Raw genomic sequence first — 12905 nt, 5'->3', positions numbered from 1 at the left:
ATTTGCTCTGCAGTCAGTACCACAGGGATCCAGTCACTGTTCATGAGTGGTGCCATGTTAAAGTGGCTATAGCATTCTAGTAGAAATACAGAGAAGGACAGATAGAATCAGCAGGGAAATTGGGGAGCATATGCCTGGCTAGCCAGGTTCTGCATTTCCATATAGATGACGTGAGGCAGGGATTGCCATGAAAAAGGCTCTAGTCAAAATCTCAGTTGGTGCCAGCATACACCCAGACATTCATTGTTGCTGCACTCTGTGTCTGTCTGCTGTCTTTATTCACTATTAATGAATTGAGAAAACCATTCCTGCTGACTTTAATCAGTGTATCTTGGTGGAAAAGTCAGATGCAGTGAGTCATAGTGTTGACTGCTCTGAAATTTGTATTCTATTGCTTTTTGTCTGTCTCCATGACCCTTGACTCTACCAGAGGTAGGAGCCCTTTGAGGCATGTTTTTGGCATGTCCAGCTTAACCTTAAACCTCTTGGGTTCTCTAATAGTTTTAGTCTCCCTAGGAATGTACTATCACCACCAGTGGCTGGCTGTCATTTTATGTCCTGGCAATCCTAGGACTTGTGTATATCCCCAGCTGTCCTTGAATTTGAGACAGTCCTCGTGCCCTTACCTCAAGCACTAGAATTACATGGCTGAACCACCATCTTTAGTTTTTTATATGTTTATGTAACTTCACTTGTCAGTTTGCTTTTCTGTGGCTGGAAGGGCTGCAGGAAATTATATAATTAACAGGTGGTTTCTGGCAAACACAGGCTATATCTTGGTGCCCTGTTGCTTGGGTTTGAGGCTTGGCAGTCCAGGTCTTTTTGGACAAGTTTTATAATTTGTTTGCTCTCATGCTTCCTGTGTGCCCTGTTAGGAAGGAGCTAAAGCACACTCAGCTCTTGGATATTTCTCACCTGGGTAAAATCTAGATTAAGCCTTCTTATTAATAATAGAAGCTCACATGGTTGTCAGGATACAAGAGTGCTGAATGGTATGTGCTTTTCCATCTTGCACACTTCATGACTTTCTTCTATGTGAAGATGACTTTGGTAGTTTTTAGGTTTTTAGAGGCTTTGGTAGCTTAGGTTGGCCTTGAACTTACTCTGTAGATAAAACTGGCCTTGAATGCTTGATTCTGTTGCCATCCCATCAGCACTTGAAGTTCAGGTTGTACCACCAAACCCTAGGATGTTTTTTAAAATGGGTTTTGATAGGTGTAGTATAGGCTAGCCTAGAAGTTGCTGTGTAGCAACTGCAGTCCTGCCTCAGCTCCTAAGACCTGGAGTTGGAGGTGTAGTCCACTCCACCCAGCGGTGTCACAGTGGTTGTTGTTGTTTGTTTTTCAAGACAGGGTTTCTCTGTATATCTCTGGCTGTCCTGGAACTCACTCTGCAGACCAGGCTGGCCTTGAACTCAGAAATCCGCCTGCCTCTGCCTTCAAGCGCTGGGATTAAAGGCATGCGCCACCACTGCCTAGCGGTGTCATGGTTTTTTAAAGCCGGTTTTTAGAGCCTCGACAAGGCTTTTCCAAGTTTGATGTTGTTTCATGTCCCACTTGCTATCACTCACTTGCTGTGATGTTGCTTGGCTACAGTTGACTTTGATTGTCATGGATCTGTGCAGTGCTTGCTGCTTGGTAGGAAGTGGGGACTATCTGGATGTTTGCTGGCTGTGATTCTGGTGGTGCCTTCTCATCTTTGTCTCCAATAGAACGAGATGGTGCGGGAGCTAGACGGCCATGTTCTGAAGTGTGTGAAAGACCAGAATGGCAACCATGTGGTTCAGAAGTGCATTGAATGTGTACAGCCCCAGTCTTTGCAGTTCATCATCGATGCATTCAAGGGACAGGTAAGTCACTTAGGGTCATGTGGTCAGTGTACATCTATTTCACTCTGTGGTCAGAAGCAGTCATGTGCAGTGGCATCAACCTGAACATGTGACCAAGGCGCTTCCCTTTACTCTCTGGGGGTCTCCCATTGGCAGCAGAACTGCTAAGATGTATTAATATCTGAAGGACTATTTTTCCCATGGCTAGTTATTATTGTTACACAAAAAATTAAGACTCTTGCAGATCATGATTGAGTGCATCTTTAAAATAACCAAGTGTTTTTGTTTATAGTTTCTGGGGGTATGTGGAACATGATTATTTGAAATGTACAGAATACTCACCTCCAGGCACTGCTTTGTTGTTGAAACATGATCTTGCCATGTAGCCCAGGCTAGGCACCAATTTGTAGTATTTCAGCCTTCCAAATGGGTATAAACATGCCTGGGCTAAAGTTGTCGCTTTATTCTGCCATTGCTTTTTTGAGTGGCTCTAAATTGGATATAATTGTTAGTTTCTTTGCCAAAATAGTACTTTCCCACCTTGCTGTAGTTGGGATAGGGCATTATGCAAACTTCCTTTGGGCATTTGAATTAGGACTCTTTCTTTTTTTAAAGGAGGAAATATTTCTCAAAGAAGTGCGTAAATGTTCTTTCAGGACAGGAGTCTTGTTCACTTACCACATGTCTTAGACGACTCAGAACTCAGGGGTTACTGGGAGTTTCAGGGTTAATGGAAGGGAGACACATTTTTTCACTGAGATGTTATACTATTATTGGAGCTGGAGAGATGGCTAAGTGGTTAAGATCACTTGTTATTCTTTCAGGGGACCTGGGTTTGGTTCCCAGCACCCACATGACCACTCACAACTATCAGTAACTAGTTCCAGGGGATTAGACACCTCTTTCTGCCTTTGGTGGGCATACACACATAAATAAAATCTATAAAACGTTAATTAAATGTATATAATCTAATCTATAAAAACATTAAATTAATAACAGTATGCAATAAAAGTAAAACAGGAGAAAAATGATGGCTATGCTTTTTTTTGAGGGAGTGTTGAGGAGCCCATGGCCTGCAGCTGGAAGAGCTGGCAGCTGAATGAGAGAAATAAAGAACTACTACCATCCAGGAAAACAATGTGGTGGGAGAAATGGAGGAAAGAGGAAGTCACATTCACAGAAGCCCAGATTGCCCGTTGATATGGAAAACTAATGGAATTGTCCATTACTTAGGAGGAAAGTGAAAACGAGGCGAGAAACAGGCATTTCCCAGCATGCACTGCAGAGTGCTTCAGAAAAGTGCTTCAGCCACTTTGGAAATTAACAATATCGACCATCTTAAATTTCAGTATTTATACTTTGATCTAGCACTCGGCTAACAGTTGTATCTGGTGAAAGACCTACTTTGCATGTTTTAAATAGCAATAGACACACTGAGGTAAAAAAAAATTAAAAAACAGTAAAGATGCAGTATAGATGCCTGTGAGCCACTGTCTAGGCCAGCAGCATGCTGGGTAGACATTCTAGGCAGGGAACTCTGGAGACAGCCCTAGTTTTACAAGTGGGTTTTGGGAACATGGTGCTGAGTGAAATTAGTTGCTGTTCATGGAAGTTTTATGTTCCTGATAAGTCCATATAAAAGACATGCAATTCAGATATGTTTTTATAAGCCAAATGCCTAATTGGGCAGATCTAGGACTGTTCCACTTATTCCCAGCTATCCAGCCCCTTGCTACGTAACTGTCTCTCCTGGCTGTGTGATCCGGTCCATGGTGGCTTTCTCCTCCTCAGTCGGCCTCCTCTCCCTTTCTCCTTCCAACCGCCTCTGGAACCTCCACCTCCACCTTACTTTCTCCACTGCCCAATCACTGGCTCTAGCCTTTTATTGACCAGTTAAATTGGGAAGAAAGTCCACATAACATCACTTGAGTCCACGCGAGCGTCATCTGCCTTTTGGGGTCATCCACATCTTGAGGAACCAGTTTCAGCATTAAAATATAAACTACCTCAGACCGACATACCCATTACAAGCAGTTGTAGACCATGAGCAGGCAGTGTCTTTGTAATGCTGACTGCAGGTAGCAGGTTGAACTCTTCAGGGTCATGCAGCTAGTGAGATGAGAGCGCTCCCCCCACTGACACTTGAGGGAGGCAAGCCCTCCTCGCAGTGCAATGCTGCTGCTGCTGCTGCTTGTAGGAATTGGCATCTTTACCCCCCTTTGGTGTTCTGAGACAGGCTCTCACTATGTAGACTTGGCTGGCCTTGAACCTCATGATACTCCTATCCTGGTTTTCTCAGTTCTGGGATTGAAGACATTAAGTCTTATACTCATGTTAATACTTCCATACAGCTAGGAAAAGCCGGAATCAGGACCCTGCCGTGTAAGCTCGGGATGCAGCTCAGTGGTGGGATACTTGCCTAGCACAAGAAAGAAGCCTTAGTTCAATCCCTAGTACAACAAAAGTCTAGTCAAAACAGGACAATTAAATGCTTGTGCACTTTTCTATTGTTCTGAAACAAGAGCACCCCAGCCAGTCTTTTGTACAGCTGTCTGTTTATATTGGAAGCATTTAGATTTAGTCACCACTCCTGGTGTGTGGGCTTCTTTGTGAAGCACCTAGATGCTGGATGAGCTCTCCACCAGTGAGCTCCTCCTGGAACCTTTTTGTTTAGTTTTGCTGCCCTGGCTGCTGCCCTGGAGCAGATCCTGTCTCTGCCTCTAGAGTGATGAGGTTAGAGGTGCTAGCCTCGGGTCCAGTTTCTCCTCCTCCTGTTTTTTCATCCTGTCTTTTGGAAAGGCAACCGACACTTTCGATTCTTTGTGTGTGTGTGTGTTTTGTTTGTTTGTTTGTTTTGGGTTGTTTTGGTTTTTGAGACAGAATTTATCTGTGTTTCACTCTGACTGTCCTGGAACTCTAGAACAGGCTGTTGTGTAAGTCAGAGGTCTACCTGCCTCTGCCATCTGAAGAGTTTGTATCACCTTGACTCATTTCCATTTCATTTTAGGCTTCTTGGAAAAGTTCTAGTTTACACACTTACATCAATTTCTAAATAACATAAGTGAGTGAAGTTTATCTGTGAAGCAAGAGGGGTGGGGCAATGGTGTGACCACACTGAAGTGATTGTCTTGGATCTGTCTGCTCCAGGTGTTTGCTTTGTCTACGCACCCTTATGGCTGTAGGGTGATCCAGAGGATCCTAGAGCACTGTCTCCCTGACCAGACCCTCCCTATCCTCGAGGAGCTTCACCAGCACACGGAGCAGCTTGTACAGGTACGTAGGTTGCCAGGAGAGGAGCTGCAGACCTTTGTGGACTCCTGTAGGCCTGGAGTGTGTGTTTATTACCAGAAAATGTTAGCATGTCATCGGTGCCCTTCAGATCTTTGTGTATTTCATGAATATAGACAATGATTTAACATCATGGCCTGTGAGTTGGTTGAAGCTCTCCACTCCATTGATACACAAACCAAATGTGCTGGTGGTTGATTCTTCTTTTGGTATTTGCTTCTACTAATAACAAGAATAAACAACCATGAGTGTTAGAAAGATGCGAGCAAAACTTCGTACTCTCTATTAGAGGAAAACATTTCTTTATTCCCCACTCCTTCCCTGATTCTAAAATAATTATAGATCTACTTTCTTTTTTATAGCTAGTAATTTGTGAAAAGCCCAGCTAGAAATTAGGTCCATAAATATATAAAGAAAAATAGTCTGCTGTCTTGTAACAGTATGTTCTTGTTTTGTAATGAAAGAGAAAATTTGTTACTACCTATTTAAAAATTCTTTGCAGGTTCCTTCCCATTCAGATGCACTTCAGTGCTGTCCGTCATTACCCCGCCCCTCAGCTCACAGGAGCAGTAGAGATAGACAGTAATTAGAGGGAGGACCTAGTAATCCACAGAACTGCTTTTTATGTATATTTTCATTGTTTTTGGTTTTTTTTTTTCTGTTTTTTTTTTGCTTCTCAAATAGGATCAGTATGGAAATTATGTAATCCAACATGTACTGGAGCATGGTCGTCCTGAGGATAAAAGCAAAATCGTAGCAGAGATCCGAGGCAATGTACTTGTACTGAGCCAGCACAAGTTTGCAAGGTGTGTGCTCTGGGAGCCAAGGACTGGGCAGCGCGGCAGCTACAAGCTCGTTCCCCCAAGTTCTTATATTCACTACTGTGTGTGCGTGTGTCTGTGTGCCCGTACGCACTGCACTGTGCGTGTGTGGGAGCTAGGGACAACCTGAGGGAGATGGTTCTCTTTTTCCACCTTACAACTTCTGGGTATTGAACTCTCTTAAATGTTGGTTTTCTTGGGGTTTTTGTTTTGTTTTGTTTTGTTTTCTTAAGTATTGTCTGTTGTAAAAGTCCCGTAGTATGTTACGTGCTCTTTCTACTCCTTTGCGGTTGCCATGGGAATCTAAGGGCTGTTTCTGACATATTGCCCTTTGGCCTATTTGTTTCCTCCCTTGGTGGTGGGCATTTTGAGGTGTTCTCCTCTTACCTTCCTCTTGGCCTGAGAGGGGCTGATTGTCAGACCTGCCCAGGCCTCCACTTCTCAGCTTCAGAGTGGCAGGCTTGGGAAATCATAGCCTCCAATGTCTTAGCTCTGTGGTTTTCTGAGCAGATTCATTCTTTTTCACTGCTCATAGAACACAATACTGCTTAGTTTTCCAGTATTTTCTTCCCTTGAGCTTTTATGGGATTGGCTAGACAGCATGACTCATGGTTGTCAGTTCTTACATTGATATTTATTAATACTCACTTTTAATTAGGGAAATCTTTTTAAAGCCTATTTTTTTAGAATTTTGCATGTGTGTGCGTGTATGTGTGTTCATGCATATCTTCCATGGTGCTCATGTGGGGCTTAGATGGAGTAACTAAATCAAAGCATTTACTTATGACTTAGTCTAGAGAGGCCGGCAGGTCATGTGCCTGCAGGGGTCACCTTTGGAATTGTGCCTCTTGAGTTTATGGTTTAGGTAGGTGTAGCTTCTTTTTAGTCTTTTTCTCCTTGAGGGTTTGGGACCCAGCATTCTGCTCCTTTGCAAAGCCTCAGTTCCGACCAACTTAGTATTTCCTCTGGGTATTGGGCTCAGTAAGAGTGGTCCACATAGCACACTCGATTGTTGACTTGCACAGCTTTGTTCCCATGGAGCTGAGGTGAGAGTACATGGCATCCAATAAAGGCAGGCAATCAATCCGAGGAATCGCTCTGCTTGGTGACTAGCCATCAGTGTGGCAGCGAGGCATTTAACATTAGAAAACTGTGCCTTGGTGGAAGCTTTCCTTTGCTGCTTTCCCAGATGAGGTGTGTGAGGTGGTCATAAGTGCCGACACAGCACAGGAACCTCTGTACTTCTGAGTCCCCAACAGTGCTATGGGCCAACTTGAAGTTCCTTCACTGAGCCTGGATGGCTGCCATGTCCCAGTGTCTGTCGTGCACGGAAGCTGTGACAGGCAGAGTCTCATGGCCAAGCGTAAGCTCACTGGTGCAAGGGCTTCGTCCTAGATTTTGATTTGTGTTGAAATAGTAATTGTGAGACAGCTGAGCTATTAGAAAGCTCTGTGCTGAACCTTGTGTGCCAGTCTGTTGGCTTCTCAAGCTCATTACTATCTCATGTCGGCAGGTCAGGGCCCCTCTCCTGGAACACTGGGGCTCAGATGACTCACTGCTGGGTACCCCAGTGTTTCTGATCAAAACATTGATCTTACGGAGCCAGACCCTGGGGAAATGAGTTGCCCTGTGTGCGACTGTGTCCTCAATGTCTGTCCTGACAAATGTAGCCAAAGAAGGAATGTTTTCTGATTGTTCTTCCCAATTTGTCTCCTAACAGCAATGTTGTGGAGAAGTGTGTCACTCACGCCTCCCGGACAGAGCGTGCTGTGCTCATCGATGAGGTGTGCACCATGAACGATGGTCCCCACAGTGCCTTATACACCATGATGAAGGATCAGTATGCCAACTATGTGGTCCAGAAGATGATCGATGTGGCTGAGCCAGGTCAGCGGAAGATTGTCATGCACAAGGTAAGCAAAGTTGGGTACCATACCAGCCCAGAGTGGGCCAAGAGGATTGCAGACATTGGGCTTGTTTGTGGTTTTCTGCCAGGCTTGTTCTGTGTTCACTGCTGGTCTTTCTGTGCTTGCCATTCCTATCCTCAGCTCAATGTCAGAGGATTGTTTCTGTGATTCTTTTCTTCTTTTTTAACTTTAATTTTCTTCATTTTTCTTTTCTCTTATGGGTATGGGTGTTTTACCTGAATACACACCTGTGCACTACATGTTTCTTAACATTTTGTTGAGTGTGGATGCTGGGTGCATGTCTACATCACACTGAGGTGGTTAGGTTTGTTGAGTGTGGATGCTGGGTGCATGTCTACATCACACTGAGGTGGTTAGGTTTGCTGACAAGTGCCCTTTACCCATTGAACTGTGTTGTTGGTCCTTAAGCTTATTTCCTGTTTCCGAATGTTTTTCTGGAGGTTGGCCCCAGGCCTGGTACATACTAGGGTAGCATTCTGCCACTAAGCCTACATCCGCAGCCTGTGTTTTGTTTGGAGGGGATTACTATATTGCTGGCCTTAAAATCAGGATCTTTCTGCCTTAGTCTCCTAAGTGCTGGAATTGGAGGCACACGCTGCACATGTTTGTAAGATAAATTCCTCCCTGGTCTCTGAGGTCAGATCATCGGTCCAGTAGGCAGCCTGCTTCCTGTATCTCCTTTCCTCTTTTCACTCATTCCATTATGCTTTTCTGCTGTGTGTTTACAGGGAGGTAAATCTGCTTATTCTCCATAAGTGGCACCAAGCATTCCAGTAAACCTGAACTGTGATTCAGCCCACATACCATCTTCTTTCACTCTTCCTCTTGTTCACTGGTCACATGCTGAAGCCTGCTTGCTGTGTGTGTGTCAGTGGTGGGCAGCATGGACATGACGAAGGCCTGGTCCCTGCCATTGGCCCACATTGTGATGTACAGGAGCAGTGGAAAACAATGCTGCCCGGGGGGGGGGGGGGGGGTGGGGAAGGGGCTCACCCCCTCCATTGCAGAGTCAAGGCTGGGGAGAGTTAGACAGGAGAAAGGGAATGGAGGCCCAAGCAGCTAGTTGTTGTAAGTAGGGGTTGATGGGGAGTCACCCAAGAGGTCCACAGGTAGGGAAGGTACACCACAGCTATTTGTGCCAGGTGTCGCCAGGGCCTCTGGCCGGCACTCCTCAGCCTTGGTGCCCTGAGCTCCCTCAGCCTTCTCAGCGGAGGGGTTGCTATTGTCTGGCGATGATGACCTACTTGCCCTCACTGAGGACAAAGTTCGATAATGAGACTCTTAGTTATGGACTCGTTCTGAGCCAGACAGGATCCCACCAGCTCTGATACAGACCCATTCCACTACCAGCCAGTGTGCAGATGGTGTCAATTGAAGGCTAGTGGAGCCTGGAGCACGTGAGGCTGAGTCTCACACCTTGCTGATGTATGCAGGTGCTGTGAGGCGGGGCTAGTGTATGTAGGATCTGGAAGTATAGGAAAAGGGCACACAGTGATGAAAACTTGAGAACCAGACAGGAGGCTCTTTTATTTTTATGTGTGTGCTTCAGCATGCATATGAAGGTCAGAGGACAGCTTGCTTGGTTTCTTTTCTTCTACCATGTGGGCTCTGAGGATGGAACCTGGAGGTTGTCAGGCTTAGGGGCAAGTGTCTTTACCCATGGAACAATCATTCAGACCCAGCACTATGCTTTAAATAATCGTCCTGCTCATGCATCTCGGCTGTAACTTCAGGGCCAGTCATGGCAGCAGCTGAGCTAATAGCTGGTAGTGTTTTTCAGAAGTGGTCAGTAGAAGCTCAATCAAGAGGCCAAGGATAGCCAGGACTGTCTGCATATAGCTAGGACGTATGGGAAGGGGGGCGAGGAGGGAATCCCTTTCAGGTCTTATTAGTCAAGTTAAAAGTGGAGTGTAGGAGGCTGGAGAGATGGAAGGGGAGTGTGAAGGTTAAGAAGAGTGAAAGCCAGGTTACACTGTATTGGGGGTGTGCAAAGCAAGGTGTGCTTGAGTCTGGGAGAAGCCCTTGTTGAGGACTGGGTTCTTAGCATACCAGGGGGTACAGCACTCCTGGGTGGGTCCTTGGGGTAGGCAAACTTGGGAAGTTATGTAGATTGCTACGTAGAACTACCCCTGTTCCTGTAGGCACTCAGATGGAGGCGTACTGTTGGCTGGCCTGCGTTCTTTGTGGGTTCATAACAATTTCTGGAGCTCTTTGGTCCTCCCCTTACTCTGAGCTTGCAGTTGAGCAGACTAACTGCTGACCTTGTAGGCTTCCTGGTGCGCTACCACTCCTCTCCCTTGGCATAGTTCTCCTTGAGATGTTTATGATTTGGGGTTGGGAACACAGTCAAAATGCCCCTTGCTCTATCTTCTGTTTCCTGGGTGGAAAGATTAATATCTGAGCAGAAGGGAGTCAGCACTGTAGCGGACTCTGGGCTCCAAGTGAGGTCCCCTCTCACCTGGGTGCACAGAATTAGATCCAGGGAGGGGAGCACAAAAGAATGCCCACAGGGTGACCAGAGCTTGGAAAGAGGAGTAAGGCCCTGGGGGTGGGGGGAGCAGGGGGTGGTGGCTGATGCCAGAGATGTATCATGAGTATTGGAAGAGTGGACTTCTGGGTTGTGATACTTTTGCTATTTCTTATTCTTAGTTTGTCTTTGGAGAGACGACAGCTGTTCTGTCTGTGAGCTGCACTGGCACAGTGTTCGTGCTCTCCGTTTGTCTCTTTCTTGTTCTGTTTTATTTATTGTCGCTTAGTTGGGGTTTCTATTACTGTGGTAAAGCACAGTGAGCACAAGCCACTTGGGCAGGAACAGGTTGCCTCATCTTTGTAGGAGCTTAGCCTGCTCCATTGTTGACGGAAGTCAACAGCCGGAACCTGGAGGCAGGAGTGATGTAGAGGCACTGGAGGAGGAATGCTTCTTGCTGGCTTGGCTTGTTCAGTCTGATTGCTTATGGCACCCAAGACCACTGCCCAGGGGAGTCCCACCCACATTGGGCTGGGTCTTCCATCAGACAGCAATCAACAAAATGCACCACAGTCCTGCCCGCAGACCAGTCAGGTGGGGCCAGTTTTTCAATCAGGGTTCCTTCTAAAGTAACTACCTTGTTAATGTTGACATTAAAAACTAGGCAGCACAGTCAGCTAAACACATACATCATATTACTTTTCAAGTAGCCTTTTTTTTCTCGTTCATCTCCAAGATCTCAATTAACTTCATGATATAAAACTTTTCAGTCTTTACAAATACTTTAAAATTCAGTTTCTTTAAAACATCCAAAGTCTCTTTAAAAGTTCAAGCCTCTAAAATATCCAGTCGGTACCACAGTCCTCCCTAAAACATGATCTTGTGTGTCACAGCAGTACCCCTGACCTTGTACCACTTTATGTCTCAGTTAGGGTTTCTATCGCTGTTTTCAACATCACCAGAAGCAGCCGAGGAGGAAAGGATTTGTTCCATCTTACAGTTTTTTCTCATCCAAGGCAGTCAGGGCAGGGACCTGTTGGCATGGCCTGATTCAGAAGTCATGGGGAGTGCTGCTTTTTGGCTTGTTCCCAGTAATTTGCTCAGCCTACTGTCTTATAGCACCCAGAACCACCAGCACACAGGTGGCATCACACAGCCCGGTCAGGTGGGGGCATCTTCTCACTTGAGGTTTCCTCTTCCAAAATGACTCTAACTTGTAAAGTTGATGTAAAAACTAACCAGTGCATTGGTCACTGTTAACTGGAAGCAATCCTGTGCCCTGGAGGATACAGCCTGGTTTGTATGTGTCTGTGGGTAGGTGCTGTGCAACTGGCTGGCATGTGCTGTTCTGTCGTGGGTAGGCTCTCCATCCTGTGTCAGTGCTAAGGGCAAGAGCTCCTGTCTTTACCTCATGGCTTGTTAGCAGCAATAAGAGGACAAAAGTACCTTTGTGTGATGAAGCACCATGTATGTGCACTGTATAGTCTGTGGCTGTCTGGGAAAGTGCTGGAGATGTCTCGGCCCTCTCTGGCCAGTGTAACACCCACACTCTTCTCTCCAGATCAGGCCACACATTGCAACTCTTCGAAAGTACACCTACGGCAAGCACATCCTGGCCAAGCTGGAGAAGTACTACATGAAGAATGGCGTGGACTTGGGGCCCATTTGTGGTCCCCCTAATGGTATCATCTGAACAGTGCACCCATTCCTGTCCCGCTGACCTCACTGACCCTGGCAGATCTAACCAGCAACCAGAGGTGCCCAGCTAGAGTCGGAAGTGGGCAACGGTTGCTCCGGGATTGTTCCCTCCTCCAAAAACGGAATCAGATCCACTTGTGGAAAGGCCTTTGTAAATTTCATTTTATTACACATAACATGTACTAATTATTTTTTTTAATTGACTAATTACCCTGCTGTTTACTGGTGTATAGGAACTTGTACATAGGTGATCAGTGTACATGGGAGGCCACATGCTTTGTTCAATGTTGTATCTATATTCCTCATGTGGACACTTTCAGGGTGGTTAGTTTAACAAAAAAAAAATTAAAAAAAAAAAGACAAAAAAAGGTTTTTAACTCATTTGCCTTGTGGCAAGTTTTGCAAATAGCTTTTCCCCACCTCCTCATTTTATTAAAAAAAAAACTGAGAAATTTGAATTTTAGTTAAATGATCTCAAACTGGCATTTAACACTGTTTATAAAATATATATATATATATACATATACATATATACATATATGAACTGGGAACGTTTCAGAGTTGCTAAAGCATCGGCCTGTGATACGGAGTTAATGGCCTCGTGCTGAGGGAGGAGGTCGCTGCCGATCCAGGAGGAGCGGGAACCACAGAGGCCCAGGCCAGCGGGCATGGCCACTTGCTGCCTATGGGCTGCCTTCTGTGAACACTGGGAAGCAGGATCTGGTTATCTAGCATGAGAGAATACCCAGCTCTGCTCCTGGTCTGGCTTCTATAGATACATAGTGTATACTTGTGTAGACTTTGCATATATACGGATTTGTAGTATTTTCCTGTTTTGATGTCTAATCTGTATCTATAATGTACCCTAGTAGTCG

General features: G+C 45.5%; 1 protein-coding gene and 1 non-coding gene across 30 annotated transcripts in view; both read left to right on the top strand.

Annotated features, from left to right (window-relative positions):
• The window catches only part of Pum1 (pumilio RNA binding family member 1), a 113409-nt gene extending 100983 nt beyond the window's left edge, over positions 1-12426 (top strand). For 25 of the 29 annotated variants that reach the window (XM_034501738.2, XM_034501755.2, XM_034501754.2 and 22 more), the window contains 5 exons: positions 1712-1849; positions 4976-5101; positions 5801-5922; positions 7658-7850; positions 11894-12426. In XM_034501738.2, the coding sequence (XP_034357629.1) occupies positions 1712-1849; positions 4976-5101; positions 5801-5922; positions 7658-7850; positions 11894-12025 (711 nt within the window). In that variant the 3' untranslated portion in view covers positions 12026-12426. The remainder of the gene's footprint in view (positions 1-1711; positions 1850-4975; positions 5102-5800; positions 5923-7657; positions 7851-11893) is intronic. The other 4 variants (XM_076934111.1, XM_034501748.2, XM_034501746.2 and 1 more) reach the window with 1 other exon arrangement.
• Positions 9091-9173, top strand: LOC117709675 (small nucleolar RNA SNORD103/SNORD85). Its single transcript, XR_004606921.1, has one exon. It is a non-coding gene; the product is annotated as a small nucleolar RNA SNORD103/SNORD85 (small nucleolar RNA).
• Positions 12427-12905: the final 479 nt, after the last annotated feature.

The sequence above is a fragment of the Arvicanthis niloticus genome, chromosome 5 (genome assembly GCF_011762505.2).
Source record: "Arvicanthis niloticus isolate mArvNil1 chromosome 5, mArvNil1.pat.X, whole genome shotgun sequence".
Classification (NCBI taxonomy): Eukaryota; Metazoa; Chordata; class Mammalia; order Rodentia; family Muridae; genus Arvicanthis; species Arvicanthis niloticus.
Note: the sequence above shows the minus strand (reverse complement) of the source record. Positions and strands in the feature narration are given on the sequence as shown.